The sequence below is a fragment of the Aythya ferina genome (assembly GCF_964211825.1).
Source record: "Aythya ferina genome assembly, chromosome: 1".
NCBI classification, from domain to species: domain Eukaryota; kingdom Metazoa; phylum Chordata; class Aves; order Anseriformes; family Anatidae; genus Aythya; species Aythya ferina.
In genome coordinates this window covers 160,372,262-160,388,027 of record NC_140296.1, presented here as the reverse complement: position 1 = coordinate 160,388,027, position 15,766 = coordinate 160,372,262, and the positions used below count along the sequence as shown (strand labels likewise).

The window sequence follows — 15,766 nt, the reverse complement described above, 5'->3', positions numbered from 1 at the left end:
ACAACTGAGTGTGTAAATATACCTGGTTTAACTTGATGCAGAACTTTCTCTGTTAAAGGTTAATAAATCAAACTGATGGTGCTATCCACATCCACAGCACTTTGGGGGACTGGCGGCGTGTATGATACGGACTGCTGGTAATTTTTCCACATCCAGCAACGAGGACGTTTCCTGCCAGAGCATCCTCCAAGTTCTTCTATTGTGTTGAAACTGCAAAAACTTTCTAAATCAGGACTTCCTCCTATTATATTTCAGAGGCGTCTTTCTGGGAAATGCAGATTCAAGTGAAAAAAAAAATAGGAATTCCTGCAGCACCACCCAGTGGAAACATTAGAAAAAGTTGCAGAGTGCCTCGGCACAGAAGTTCCGATCCAATTCAGCAGTACAGTAATGTTGCCACACAAATCCAAATCGGTGTAGGGATGTGCCAAAAAAGCACAGAGGGTTTTCCTGGCTGGTGTCCTTAGCAGAATCACATGAGGTATGCCTACTCTGCGCCTCCTGCATAATAGTCTTCTCTTTATATTATAATTTAAAAGATTATTTACGGTCAAGTGTAATAATTTGCAGGGTTTCCTTCTCAAGCAAGAATACCCACTGTTCTGGCCTCAGCACATTTAAAAAAAAATAAACAGACTCCTGCAGATAGCAGCAACATGAAAGACAGCAACAAGAACTAGCAAAATATTACATGCTAGCACTGTTACATTGCAGAAAAGAAAGCATTTGTACACACATCCAGCAACAGTTCCAGCAGGTATGTTTGGAAATACAATGTTTTCAGTTTTTAATTATCTTTTTTTTAATTTTTAGGAAGTCAAAGAAAGGCTGAGGCAGACGTCCAAAGGAAGAAAGTTCTACAACGAAGGTCTGGTTGCCTGCCAACAAGTGTGGTGACACCACCTTTACAACACAGGTGTTTGCAGATTCTCCATAAGGATGTAGTTCTTCAATTCCTTGCACAAGGGTGCAAGAAACCATTTTAATCAGACTGTGTAGAAGCCCTCAGCAGGAGGAAACGTGGCTAGGCTAGCTGCCTCCCTGTGAAGGGCTTTAAAAAACAACCTGCTCAACTGTTTCTAACGCTAGCTGTAAACAGAACTACACAAACCCATAATGGCTCCAACCATTCACCTTGGGACAGACATAAAATGAATGCAGGCTCCTCACACTGCTTTCTGTCTCCTCATGTGGTGCACATCTGTGGCATGCTGGCAGTCCGCTACGCTGCAATCTGAGGGACTTCTGGTTTCAAAGCCAGCTCTATATGTTTATTTTCCCCATATGACTTTCTCTTACATTTTTGCCAGCATCAGTAGGACACAGTTCACAATTATTTGACTGTCCTATGTAAACCCTCTGACAGCCTCTGATAAAGTCAGAGAAAATATGCATGGAAACAAAAAAATAGCTAACGACACAAGAGGCCAGATGATAGTCTTCAGCAACAGTGGCTATCCTCAAAGTTTATTTGGCATGCTGATGATTGCTCCCAAATTTCAATGCTTTTTCCTTCACAGTACACCTTTCTTAAGCTGAAGTACCAACACTTCCAGTGCTGCGACAGCAGACTGAATGCTCTGTAACTTACGCTAGCGGCTATAAGTTATTAAATAGTGTATTAATACTATCAGCTGTATCAAATGCCGCTTTTCAATGGTTTCATATTCAAATTTCTAAACTAATCTTCTCCTGTTCATTTTTCCTCGAGTATAAACTCAGATAGACAAGCGGGTCATTTTAACGCTGTGGGCACGGAGGAAGCCGGTCAAAACAAAAGGAAATGCAATTCTGGCACTTCTGCTCAGGCAAACTGAGGCAGCTGGCAACTTCTGTGAGACCTGAAGCACAGCAAGGTGATGGTGGCTCACACTGGCAGCTGGAGCTCGCCTTCCTATGCACACAGAGTTGTCAGAGTGTGCTGGATTAGCACGATGAGTCACTGAACTATTCAGTGACATCAAAAGCTTACCTGTATATTCTCACGTTGCAAGAGGATTCAGTCACAGCATTATACTGAAAACGGTGTAACACAACTCAGCAGATGGCAACCTAGGTGCATATAGGAAGATTTTATCTGGACTATTCCTTCCCAAACAATTAGCACTGCTGTAATACTTCAAAGAGCACGAGCCATGGTGCAGGTTGCTTAATCATAAATAATGAGCAACCAATCACAACACTAGTTAAAGTCTGTTTTTCACTTTAAACGGTATTAATTCTGTGTGCAATGGTCTCACAGAAAAAACATAAATTAAGAATCTCCTCTTATATGTCCAAATCTCAAAAAAAAATGGTATTACCCTCCCTTCTTGGTGCTAATCAAAGTTCTGTTTTGCATGTTTACCATGAGCTAAGCTAAACTGAAACCCAATTGAAAGTCTATTTTAGCTTCTAACATTACTCACTTGTCTAGTACACCAACAAGAACTTGAAGGTCACACCTACACTCTTCCCCTAGCATCAGCAATTAGGCAGTGGAATACCCAACAGAATGTACCTTAAAATGTGTGAGATTGCAGCCAACAGAAGAGCTGGTTGTTGGCCTCCTGTACTGTCCATGTCCTGTCTATTTGAACTAATTGCCATGGCTGCTGCAAGCTATGAAGGAGAGAGAAATGGGAGAGCATTTCAATGATTATAACAAACTTCAGCCCATAAGAACTGCTTAGATTGCCTGCGCTTAGACATGACATTAATACACCAGGCGGGCTGTTAATGTCCCTGCTGCTCAGGATGCCATCATTTGGACCTGCACACTGACTCCTCAATGAGATTCCACATTCGAATGAAGTTTAAAGACCACATCCCCTCTCCCCAACTTGGACCAGACTGCGCAGCCAGTGTTATTGCACCCCGTTCCCAGGAAAGGCCAGGAATCAGCCCAGCCTTGATACCGCTCTGTTTTGGAAGCATTTCTATCGGAGACCTTCAGCACTGCAGCAGCGGCAGCAGGAGGAGAGCTGCAGCCGTGCTTGCTGTACCAGCCCAATTCCACGCCAGCAGCTTGCTGGCCTAACCACACATGCCGGCTGCTCTGAGTCTGCTCTGAGTCACCAGGCTCCACAGGGGCCCCTATCTGGACTCCAAACCCAATTCCCATCTCAGCCGTGTTAGTATAACACGGAAGAAATGCTCTGAAGGTAGGCAACTTTCTCCAGATTGTGCTAACATAGCACCAACAGGAATTTGCTCTTACTTTCTAAGTGCTTTTTAAAGATTGTTTCTTCTCGTGAATTACTGTAAATTGCTGGGAAGAGATAATAGTGGCACTTGAGTCTATAAACTTTTTGTTTGTGTTGTACTGTGACTTGATACAACAGAGGCCACTCAACATTACCACAAGATAAACATTTAAAACAATAACACTCATTAGCATCCTTCCCCAAAAGCTTACACTCAAATATATCCGATCAATTTTCTACATATCAAAAAAAAGAAAAAGAAGTAGTGAGATGCAGAGCTGCAGTGAAGAGGTGCTGTCACCACAACAGAGACAAATGCATGTGTAATAGAAACCTGCTTTCCAGACAAACTGCCAGCTGTTTTGCAAAACAAGAACGGGAAACTTATAGGAGGTCAATCAATTAAAGGCATTTAGTTTCTTTAGATGAATTATATAAGCCAAGTCTATTCTTATTTGTACAACTGTATGAAATGTTATTTTACATAAACTTCTTCTTTGCTGGTTCACTAGCATTTTCAGAAAAAAAAAAAAAAAAAAAAAAAAAAAAACTACCTAGTAAAATTACACTACCAGAATTTTATACTTAGGTTAGTGATTAGAGAGCTTTTACCAATTTTGTGTGATTGGTAAGCATCAGAAAAATTACAACCAATTGATTCATTACATAATTTAATGTCGGCTAAAGCAATGAGATAGTGTGTAAGATGTGGCTTTTCCTCTCCTAGTACCTCGCGTGATCTTCCACTTAGGATCCACAAGATCCAGAAAAAATCGCATAAAGTTGGAGAAACTAAGAGCATGTTGTTTGCACAGCGGCCCAAACCCATCAGCACGTAGTAATGGGTATCTGCAAAGACCATCCAAGCTGTATCCTGAATCTTCAAATACATAAAATAGCCAACTGGCCGGCAGAGACCCAGTTTGTGACATCCTACAGAAACCCTTCTCCTGAAGGGCCTGAGCTGTACCTAACTCCTCCGCTGTGCAAACAGCATGTGGTATAGTCTTCAGGAAACTTTATGTAGCTAACAGCTATTATCTGAGAAGCTCCCGGGTGTCGCCACCCAGGTGAGCAGTTTTCACCGTGTGGCCCACGCGGGCAGGGCCCAGCGGATCCCTCCCACGGGCCGGGCAGCGCCGCACTGCGACTGCCACGCTGACACACCGGCTCCATGCAACCACTCCAAGTAATTATGGATCCCAAAACCACTGCTGGAGATAGCCACGGCAGCACTACCAGGGCAAGAAGGGCAAGGGCAGACACCGTACTGGTAACTGTGATGCCGCAGGAGTGATAGAAAGGGTAACTTTCGGCTGAGCTCTGTCTGCTAACGGCATGGCGAAATTTGGCCTCTGGTGTTCTCAACTATAACATGACTTAAAATATTTTCCTAAATAGTCAGTTATTCATCACACTGTGAGATCCTGACCATGAGTGACACTGGATAGACAGATCAAGAATTCCAGAGTACTTTTTGGTACCCCCCAAGGCACCACAGCACCCGTGTAAAATTAAACACACAGAATGTCTGCGCAGTTACTAGTCGGAGTTGAACTACCTGGCACGTGCTATGTTTGTATCAATGCTAATGGCAGGTGTTTTGTTCAGTTTTTGCTTCCAGAAAAGCAGCAAGTCTCCTTCAAAGAGCTTCTGAGTTAAAATCCACTCTTAAAAGCAAACCCTTAAGAATCTGAATTCTGACACGATTCCTGGTGCACAAACTGGCTGGGGTTTTAAGACAGTTTTACGGACAAAGGCGTGCTTTCTGCTCGTGAAGTGCACAGGTAAGGTGTGCTTGGTGTTTCTGCTGCTTTGTTTCCAGACACGTGGCCTTGTGTTTTGCAGAGCAGTGAGCTGGACTTCCTGCTCCTACACCTTGACATTCTCCCGAAAAACCATGACTAATTCTTTCATCACTCCCCTCTTCAATGACTCAATCACACTCCAACATGAGAACAGATACGTTCGGTCTTTCAAGAGCTCCCGACTGCCTCCAGAACATTAGATGATCCTTTCAGCAAGCCACACACCAAGGAAACACCTGCCTAAGGATTCAGGGCTGCAAGATTCCCTGCTGTGGGGAACAGGGAGGGGAAAGCCACGGTGACTGGCTCCCTGCATGGGCAGCACAAGGTGGCTTCCAAAGGCCCCAAAGCCACAGCCTGCCGCAGGAGCCACTGGGTGTAGTTACCAACCATGCACTGCTGCTCACAACCAGCGGCACTCTGAAACCAGCTTGGGCAAGCCATGCCCTGTTATAGGTGCCAAAGAAAAAAAGAAACCCAGCCTTCAGACATGCTGCAGACTGGGGCCACTGACACCACCAGAAGGATGATAAATCGTGTGCTGCATGCAGGGGTGCAACCTGCCGCACCTCTGTGGCACTGCTCCACTCACCAGTCCTTTTCTGTCTGGGGTTATTCAGCACTGTGACACACAGCCGCTCACCGAACACACATAACTGTAAATACCTGACCATACAAGATGTATAGGATGCCACCGAGGTACACCAGCTCAAATAAGGGTTTATACATACGTGCATCACATGTAACTGCACGCCGGGTCTTCCACTCTTCCCTACCTTCAGTGACCAAATCTTTTGATTCCAGCTTTACTTCTTTTCTTTGATTTTCTGAAGCCACACAGTGCCATGTAATTGCATTCCCACAGCTAAGATTTGCATTTTCTGTACAGCTGATGGACCCAAGAGTCCCTAAGTAGTGCATATACCTGTCTTCCCACACGTAAAGCAAGCTCTGTGCACCACGATGAACCTGCCAAAAGACTTTCATCCAAGTCCTCCAGAACAGGACGTTAGCAGAAGGCAGATTCCAGCTATCCTATCACTTGACCAGCAACACCGTCCCGATACGAATACCACAATCACAGCATGCCCTGAAGTTGGCCTCCAGCCCAAGAACGGCAATACAACAAGACAGCAACATGTACATCATCAGACCTAGCACGGAGCAAAGGGGAATACTTCAGTCTTTGGAGCGAGACGCTTGAATTATTTTCGTGATTTAAGTTTAATGAAATATTAAGTAATAGCAAAGAAGCACCGTGCATCAGTAAGCAGTGAGAAGTGCTAATGGGTAAAACAAAATAGATTTTTGTTTGCTAATGGGTAAAACAAAATAGATTTTTGTTTCTACACATGAAAGCATCCATGCGTGTTGTGTTTTGTAAACACAGTTACAAGGAAGGCTGTAGCTGAGCTTCTCCCCTGAGCTTGTGCTGCTGGTTTCAGCTGTTGCATAGAGGAGGAGTTGGCAATACCGAGAAGGACAAAAGCCTGTATTTTTTCTTTTTAGGAACAATTCATGGAGGTGATCAGCAAACTGAGATGTAAGCAGTTATGATAACACCTCATCCCTTAGCCAACAGTATATTTGCTTCTCACACACTCTGTATTTCACAAATTGAAAGAGGGAAAGAATAAAATGATAGTGAAACACCTCTAAGACCTTTTTATTACATAAGTGGAAAACCATCGTGCACTGTTGGGTATTTGGATTTTTCTCTCTTCCAAACCGAACTGCTGTACCTTTAATACAATCTATGGACTGCTTCTCATTCACTGTTTCAACTATACAGAACACACAACTGGTACATTACTACAACATCTATTTTTCTGTGCAGACATCAAGATGTTTTTAATTACGCTGAGCAAATGCACTATATGAAAGTTAGATGTGTATGGGATATCTGCACTGCATATCTGTACGTACCAATGTACGTGCTTCACCTACGCTGATTCAGCAGATGGCACACTGAAATTCCAGCAATGTTTAACGCAGTAAGTGGGCAATTAAAGGTGCATATCTCAAGCAGAGATAATAAGAGCAAGGGAAAGCCTCAAAAAGCCTCGATAAGAGTTTGGGTGTTGTACATCAAGCCAACTGTTCCCTAACATATTCAACAGATTTTTTAATGTTATGCATAGTGATGTACCTCTCCCTAAAGATCTAGGATTTTACAAAAGAAATAAAACTCCAAAGCCAGAAAATAACTCTCACTACCTGATGACTGCATTCAACTGGAACAGAGGTCAGGCGTTTTCTGGTTTATATATTATTTTTGAATTTTTTTTCTCTGCCCAACCATGAAATCAAGGGGCATCTGTGTCTGGAGACCGTGTCAGTAATCCCCTAATAAAACTCCTCCATAAAGTGACGTTAATGAGGAATTTTTCTGTGCAGCCTGGACATAGAAAGTACAGGAAACACTGAAGATCCTCAAAGGTAAACACATGGTGTATTGCAATTAGTCCTCCATCCAGTTACTCTTTTGTTGCACCCCATTTACTAATGATATCACAAAATAATTCAAGTTAAGTAGCTAAGTGTTGTTTCCTCTAACTTGCAATTTTATTCACATTTTGGACGTTTCTTTAAGGTTCTTTAAGGAAAAGAACACTTGCAAGCAAGACTCCATTTTCTTTGTTTTCTCCAGACACCCCCCCCCCCAAAAAAAAAAAAAAAAAAAGTTAACTTCTTATTGAAATTATAGATCACTGGGTCACGGCAAAAATCTTTCTAATTCTGACCGTGGACTTTTTTCATGACTGCTATGAAAGCCAATCACCACAAAATAATCAAAATAATAACACAAACCACTAGGTTAAAAGTGACGTATACTAAATAAATATCACTTGAAAACTAAACATGTAAAGAAAGTGCCAATACAGCAAGGCTACACGAGAGAATATACAGTTGAAACAGGCTCATCGCCCCAGCACCGTGTCACAAGTGTCTTTTTATCATTCAATCACATTCAATCGTCATGGATGCAGAGCTTATGTTTATCTTAACACAGCCTTCCGCATTCCCCACTTCTGCACTTCACCTTATGCAAATATTTAATAAACTGCATTCAATCTGAAATAATCAAGAAGCCTGCGCGAGCAAAATACGAGAGGAACCACAGCTTTCTGCTTGAAATCAAACGCAGCCACCAACCCCTGTCGTCCTCCCGACCAAAAAGATGCTGCATTGTACAAACTTGTCCCAGCACTACACCCCTAAGTAAATAAAGATGTAACTTGTCTCCCTTTCAACTGCAATGCTAGGAAGGCTGACAGGGCTTCACAAAACCCTCCTGTGTTAGGGAACGGAAACTCCTAATGAGATTAGTTGGTGTGTGTGCAGACATTACTTAGCCATGACTAAATGGGCTCTCTTCCTGCAGCCAGTGGAAAATTCAGGGAACTTTTTCCCCCTGCAGCATCAGAGTCCCTCTAACCTTCAGCAAAGCCAGATCCAAAAACAACTCTCCACTTTCTCTCCCTTTCTCTCTCTCTCTCTCTCTCTCTCTCTTTTTCCTTACAAACATTTTCAGGGTTGTTTTTTTTTTTTTTTTTTTTTCGGCTGGTCGTGGAAACTATCAGCGGCGGCCAAGGGGTCTTGGGGCAGGGGGTGGCCCAGCAAAGTGGGGAGGGGGAGGGCCGGGCAGAACGCAGAGGACTACAAAGGAAACTGTAAAAAGAGCAAATATATAAACCTGAGAGGGAGAAAACCACAGAGTTTCTTTGTGAGCTGCAGTGACTCATTTTCAAGATGTTGTCTGCTGCCAGTTTCAAACCGGAAGCGCATGGCAATTAGTCTTGCTGTTTCCAGACAAGCCAGAAACTCTCCCGACACTTTTTTTTTTTTTTTTTTTTTTTAAAGCCCCTTTTGCAGTTTCTGCGGCAGCCTCCCCCCTTCACCCCCACCGCCGGCTCCGGGGTCCCCCTCCGGCGCCCCCTCGGCGGTGCCACCCCCCCGGCTCCCTTACGGTGATGCTGCCCGAAGGGGGGGGGGACACACCGGGGCAGGACGCGGCTGGGGGGCTTTGCAGGGGGTTTGTGGGGACCCCGTCCCCTCTCCTCCACCCCCGGTCCCCCCGCAGCCCCCCGGGGCGGCGCTGTCCGTGCCCCCCCCGCTCCCCTCGCAGCGCCCCGCACCCCGACCCGCGCGGGTCCCCTTTCCGAAGGGGGGGGGGGAGGAAGGAAGAAGGGGGTTTGCGCCCTCCCCGCAGCCCCCCGAAACTTTTGTGGGGTTGTCCCGGCGCGGCAGCACCCGTACCTACCCAGAGCCTGCGGGGCTTTCCCGGTGCCTCCCGGTGCTTTAGAGGGAGCTGGGTAAAACCCCCCGGCTGCCCATGCTGACAGTCCTCGGCGAGCGCTCTGTTGCTCTTGTAACGAGATCCCGATCCCCCCCTCCTCTCAGTCTCTCTCTCTTTTTTTTTTTTTCTCTCTTTTTTTTTTTTTTTTTTTTTGTCGGTGTGTGTGTGTGTGTGTGTCTGTGCGAGAGAGAGCGAGCAGGAAGTCAGGGCAGTCAGACAGCGAGCCGGCTCACTTCCTTTCCTGCATTATTCCCCAGGCGGTTTGCAGTCTGTGTAAACAGCCCTTTCCTCCCCTCGCCCCTCTCTCCGCCCGCCGCCGCGCAGCATGGCCGGAGCGCCGGCCGCTCGCATGGCGCTGCCCTCACGGCGGCTCCCAGCCCTCAGCGGCAGCCCCGACGGCTCCCCGGCCTCCCCCTCTTCCTGCGCTACACCCCCGGGGAGGAGCCTCCCGCCCCCGCCGCCGGCACCGCGGCTCGGCCACACGGCCCCGCAGGTGAGGCGCCGGGGCCGCCTCGGCCCTCAGAAGGGGGCGGCCCCCGGTGGGGACCCGGCGGCTCCTCACGGGGACCCCGGGGCTGCTGAGGGGAGCGCTGGGAGCCGGCGCCGGGCCGTGAGGAGAGGGAAGGGGGAGAGCCGAGCCGAGCCGAGCCGAGGGGTGCTCGAGGTGCCGAGCCCCAGAGGGAGCGGAGCGCCCCGCAGCTCAGGCAGTGTGCTGGGAGGAGGCGTGCTGGGCTCCGAGCCGCGCTCCTCAGCTGCGAGTTGGGCTTACGGAAAGGGGGTTTGGGAAAGGATTTGCTAAAAGCACTTCCCAGGCTTGGTGTTACGTCCTTGTGTCTTCGCTACATCCTCGCTACTCCCGATTTTATTTGGAAACTCCCAGAGCGTGGGACACATCTTCTCTCTGCCCAGCATAAAGTGCATCAGCGATGTTAAATACACAATACTTTACAATCAATACTGCTCTGCTGTTTCTTTTCACAGATTTACTCATTTTACCGTTTCTTTTAGCAGTCCCAAGAGTTACCGTTCAAACAACGCAGCTCCAAATGTTCTCAACCTGGAGTGACACAGAAGCCGTGGTTGTGCTTTACCTCCCTGACGGCTTGTTCCTTGCAGTGTCACGGGGAACACAACCATGCTCCCATGAGAATAAAAAGCTCGTCGCAGTTGGCCACCAAGCATGAGTCAATAGCACCCGAGCAGCTGGCGGGGAGCAGCCTGGTGGGAGTCTGGAAGCTGGCTGGGTTTCCCCCTTCTCTTCCTCGTAACGCGGTACTGGCACACCAAATTGCATAACTTTGTCATTTTCTTCAATTCCCTTTCAAGAAGTCATTCTGAATCAGAATACAGACGTGAGGTCTGCTCGCTTGGTGTTACCCAAATCAAGAAGCACGAAAACGTTTAACTCCAGACAGCACATTTCCTAGATTAAAACGTGGAGAGGACAAAGTCCTAGCATTAAGTGTTTAAGTCACTAGGGTGCAGGAATCAAGCTTCACTTGGGAAGTCCAACTGAAGACCTGATTTTCAAAAGCAGGGCAGCCAGAGGGGCTTTTACAGTCCCAATAACGCACTGTTGGACCAACAGGTGGGGGTACCTACCTTCATCTTCTGCATTTATCTTCCATTAATTGTGTGAAGATGAGAAGAAGCAGAGACATTCCAAAGTTGCCTTGACCAGTACCAGTGGTGTGGAGATCTGAGAGAACAAACTCTCAAAGCCAATATTACTTTTCCAAACCAAGACTTCTTTTCTTTCACACAACGTAAATAACGCTATGTCCTTAAAAAAAGGTTAAAAAATGAACATGTCTATTTATCATGAGTACTAGAATACTTTTTACAGCACTAGTTCTTCTTTGTCAAGGTAGTGAAGTAGAAAACTAAACAAAGCTGCCATGCTGGAGACTGGGCAGGCACTGGGGGAGGGCTCTTCATATCACTCTGTGGATGGTGGAGAAGAAAGTGAGAAATTTGTTCAATTGAAAACAGCCATCAAGATATGTTGGAAACACAAATTCAGAAAATTCTGTTGGAAGTGGAAGAAAATGTGAGCTTTTGGCCAGGGCTAGTGATTCTAGTAATATGGATGTTATCTAGAAAATATTTTTGAGACTTTTTTGTGCTTGATAAAAACACTGTGCTTTACAGAGTTGTCATTAAAATTCTCTCATCCAATTTAGCTACCTAGCTAAATTAGGTTAGACTTAACACTATCCTTAAGGACTAGCTGATACGAAAATACAAGGTGGTGGACGAGGCAAATTGCAGGTTTGTTTTGTGTAGGAGCCCTTTTCCTCTGCAAAAGCAATTCCACTCAGAAAACCTGTTTGTTAACGTAGTCATAAAAATGCTGGTTATGTTTTTAGCAGGGTCACTAGTCAACTTCCATGTCTCTGTTCATGCCTATTCATCAGCGCATACTGCCATCACAACTGTTAATTATAAAGCCCGAGTCCTGTCCTTAAGCTGTTGAGATTTGGGGGTTTAGCTTTGGAAGCTGTTGTTCATTGCTCAGAGTTGGTCCAGACAACAGCTGTCGCACTTGGAGAGAACCGGGAGTAACTGGAGACAGCTCCCCTTCCACCAGAAAGGCACATTACCGCCACTGAAAGCCCTAATCTGATGGGTTCAGGCGAACTCTGCACAAACATATGCACCCAAGATGTCTCTGTGGCCTGTTTATCTAGGGATTGTAGAGTTTGTAAAAGAGCCCGTATTTATAAACCTGGCTTTCTGTTGAAAAAAATCGCCCCAAAGCATTCCTAAGTATAGTGACTATAATTCTGCCTCATTTTCATTAGATTATGTCAATTAAGAAACCAGGCTTTGTCTGTCCTTTCAGATTGTTTCTACTGTATTTTTAAAATGTTCATAAATCTCATGTGCTTCTATAATTAACCTATCTAAAGCAAAGAAACAACTCCAACATCAAAAAAAAACAAAACAAAACAAAACAAAACAAAACAAAACAAAAAAAAAAACAGATTTGCTACTCTCCAGAGCTCTGTCTACACTCACCAGGATGAGGGTCATGTCTGTTGGTCTACGTTTTACTGTAATTTCACTCGGAGTCTTCAGTCCGACTGTAATTATAGTATTAAATTAAATAATTGTAATGCCACTTCACAGTACACATTTTTCCTTAAATGTACATAGATGTTTATAATCATGTACAATTATTGAGAACAAAGTTGAAAGCTGTTGGAAATAATTGTCATTTCATTTACTAATTTAATTGCAAGTATATTTAATAAAAGTATGTGTTATATTGCCCTCTCTGAACATTTTGTATTTCTTTCCAGATTACAAGCTCTGTAGTGAAGAGGTTTCACATTTGTATTGGTCTTTTTGACATCTGCCACCAGAAGTTGTTTGGCAAAATCAGAAGTAACCATTCTTTGCTTTTATTTTCTAGTAGTTCTGGCTTGAATAACCACCTGCCAGGTTGCAGGAGGATTTCTGGGGGATTTTGGAAGGTGGTTATATAGAACCTGATCACCTGAGTTGGAACAACAGCCCAATTCATGCAGGATTTTGGGTCGCCCTCCGCAACATTGCTATTTCAATGCCTTGCAAATGTCGCATCAATATTGATGAATGTTCCTCCAGCAGGTTTGGCTTTTCTCTTTCACACTTCCCTGTAGCTGGACAAAGGTGAGTTTCAGAGCCAACAACTTCATTACTGCAAAAAGTCCCGGGGGATCTGTTCTGCTCACAAAGTGGCCTGGTCTTCAGTTTTATCTCATCTCGCAGGCAGCTTCACTGGCAAGCAGAGCCAGTCTGCAGTACTGTACAGTGCTACCTCCAGGGTGTAGCACTGACTCTAAACCCATGGAAACTCCGAAGAAGGCACTGCACATTGCTCCACTTCAAGCATTATTCCTTCCTGGGCATTTTGCTCACCTGTCTTGAGTAAAATTGTGCGCTTTACGAAAGGGTTTAGGTGGCAGACAATGACAAAACTGTGTGTGTTGTTCAAAGCTGGATCCGAATAGTGGGAAAAACCATTGCATGTCAGCATCAAAAGGTTGAAAACCTCATGCCACAAAGAAATCCTGCAAGTTTCAACCTAAAAAGTTTGCCATCAGAGGCAAGAGGAGGGCTAAGTGCTTCTTCACACCACGAAGCAAGTATCCTGTGCAGATGGCAGGACCTCAGCAAAGAAGCAGGAGCCTCTTCCCTCCTCCCACGGACTTTTGTTTCCTTGGGGAGCGCATTCCAGTCCCTCCTGGCAGAGGCTGTGAATGAGCATTACTGCTGCCTTGCGATTAGAAATCTACATGCAGTCTTGAGGGAATGATGTTTTGGTGTCCGTCCTTGTCCTCTACCCAGCCCGGGAAGGCTGCGGTGCTGGATCAGGAAGGAGTGTTTGGGGAAATGACCGCTTTTACGCTCCTCTTCCTCTGGCACGTTTTTGCTTTCCTGAATGTTTTGCTTTCCCTGTGCGTTGTTGTGGAAGAAAGCACATGACCCAACATGTTTAGATTAAAAGCATCACTTAACATCTGCTATTTCATTAGGTTTGCCTTCTTAGTGAAAGATTTATAAGGAATTACCTCCTGCGTGCAGTGCAATTGCCTACAATTTTTTGTCATTTCAGGAATGCCGTGCTGCTGTGTGCTGAAGGAGCCTATAGCACCTAAATGAACAATCCGTGAAAACAGGGAAAGAGGATTCCGGGAATCTTTGAATAAACCCGTGGTCTAATCTAGACACAAAGATTAACTATTTGAGAGGTCACTGAGCTTCTCTTAAATCTTTCAATCTGTTCTACTGCATTTTTTTCCCCAGACTAATTAATTAAAGGTCTGAGGTAAAAGTTTAGTTGCATTTCATCTATCTTTTCTTTCTTTTTCCTGCCTCCCATCTGTCTATTTTATTCTAACCTAATCTCTAAATATAACTTAACCAAGGTATTTCTGCTGCCAAGTATCACCATAGCATCTGAATATAATTAAACTTTTTTTACTGTTCTCAAATGCTTTTGGTCAAATGGAGCGCGACTCACTGCCACTTCTGTTCAACCCGCACTAATTTTAAGATTTCTAGCTGACAAATGAAGTTGTGCAGATTTTGTCTTCAACATGTGACCTTGGAAGCTTTTATGTTTCCCTGTATGATACACACTTGGGGAGACACTTCTCCTTAATTTTCAGTTAGGTGCAAATGACAATGTTTTTCTTTCTTTTATTTCTTTTAATTATAGTGTGTTTGATTATAATGTTCTGATGTTTGTGTTATCATGTTGCTGTTACAAAGTTAATTATCTTGGTGATGTGCATTTTCTAATAATCAATGTTTTCTTAAAGCCTTACCTGTTCTCATATTCAATAGCCGCAGTTATAAAACTCATATAAAAGACACTTCGGAAAAGCAAATAAATCTTCAAAATGTCTTTGGGCTTTCAAAACCCAAACTAACCCCTAACCAGCCATTGGTACAGACCATAAAGCACATGCACTGTGAGTTTCTTATGGGAAATGACTGTCATTAGCATAACTGTAGCTACCTTTTGCTTGCTAGAAAATCACATCTCTCTGCTCTCTAGCAGAGATCCTGGGGAACTTTCCCAGCTAATGTAGCTGTCCAAATAGGTGCTTCAAGGTAGGAGACATGGATACATAGATAAGAGACATACATGAATATTCTGCTTTCAGCACAGCTAAAATGTGAATTTCCTCTTCTGCTGTCTATGATGGGATGTTGGGATGTGTTTTGTTGGTGTTTTTTCCCCATGCATTTAAAATACAAGTACAGAAACCTTTCAGTGTAGTCATACCCAGATTTGAATCATTTAAATGTGACAGCATTTTGGTCCTTCTAAAAACACAAGTAATGCAGGCTTAATTGCAGGCAATGCAAACTTGATTTTGTTCCTTCAGAAATTCCCAGTTTGTGCATCTTTCTCACGCTGGTTTGCTATGTATTATTTCAGGACCGCTCTTCTGCCTGTACCTTAAATGTACACATTGAAAATCCGATATCCATTTGCCTATCTGATAACATTTTACCAAGTACTAGTGATAGTTGCAGTTCTATGAAAATTGCTAACATATAGCCAGAGCTATGGTTATATGAATATTGTCTCATATTTTGTTGTGTGCTGTTGACCAGTTGTTATCAAGAGATGACACATTTAAATGAAAGCTTTTTTGATACAAACTGTATGCTCCTTATATCCAGACTTAGCCAAAGACTATAAACACAAGCCAACATCCACCCTCTTTAAAGAAGCCCTGAAGAGTTAACCACGTGCTTTCATGTTGTACTTAAGATAAAAAAATAAAATAAAATAAAATAAAATAAAATAAAATAAAATAAAATAAAATAAAATAAAATAAAATAAAATTCAAGCAACCACAAATTTAGGAGAATGGCTAAGTTGGCTGTTGCCCACCACTAGCACCATCTGGTGAAGCACAACTCTCCCAGGTAAGAAGAGAGGGAAGGCACCAGCTATAACCCTTTTA

At 44.2% G+C, this 15,766-nt stretch overlaps 2 protein-coding genes across 3 annotated transcripts in view; one reads left to right on the top strand and one right to left on the bottom strand.

Annotated features, from left to right (window-relative positions):
- Positions 1-9,736, bottom strand: part of ELK3 (ETS transcription factor ELK3) — a 34,658-nt gene extending 24,922 nt beyond the window's left edge. For both annotated transcript variants that reach the window (XM_084496534.1, XM_084496535.1), the window contains exon 1: positions 9,258-9,736. The gene's annotated coding sequence lies outside the window, so the exon portion shown is untranslated. The remainder of the gene's footprint in view (positions 1-9,257) is intronic.
- On the top strand, positions 9,619-12,568 carry LOC311422988 (uncharacterized protein; the record flags this gene model as incomplete). The annotated part of the gene is made up of 2 exons (XM_084496556.1): positions 9,619-9,786; positions 10,302-12,568. 2 exons carry the CDS (start codon positions 9,619-9,621, stop codon positions 10,587-10,589), a joined length of 456 nt encoding a protein of 151 aa, XP_084352682.1. The 3' UTR covers positions 10,590-12,568.
- Positions 12,569-15,766: the final 3,198 nt, after the last annotated feature.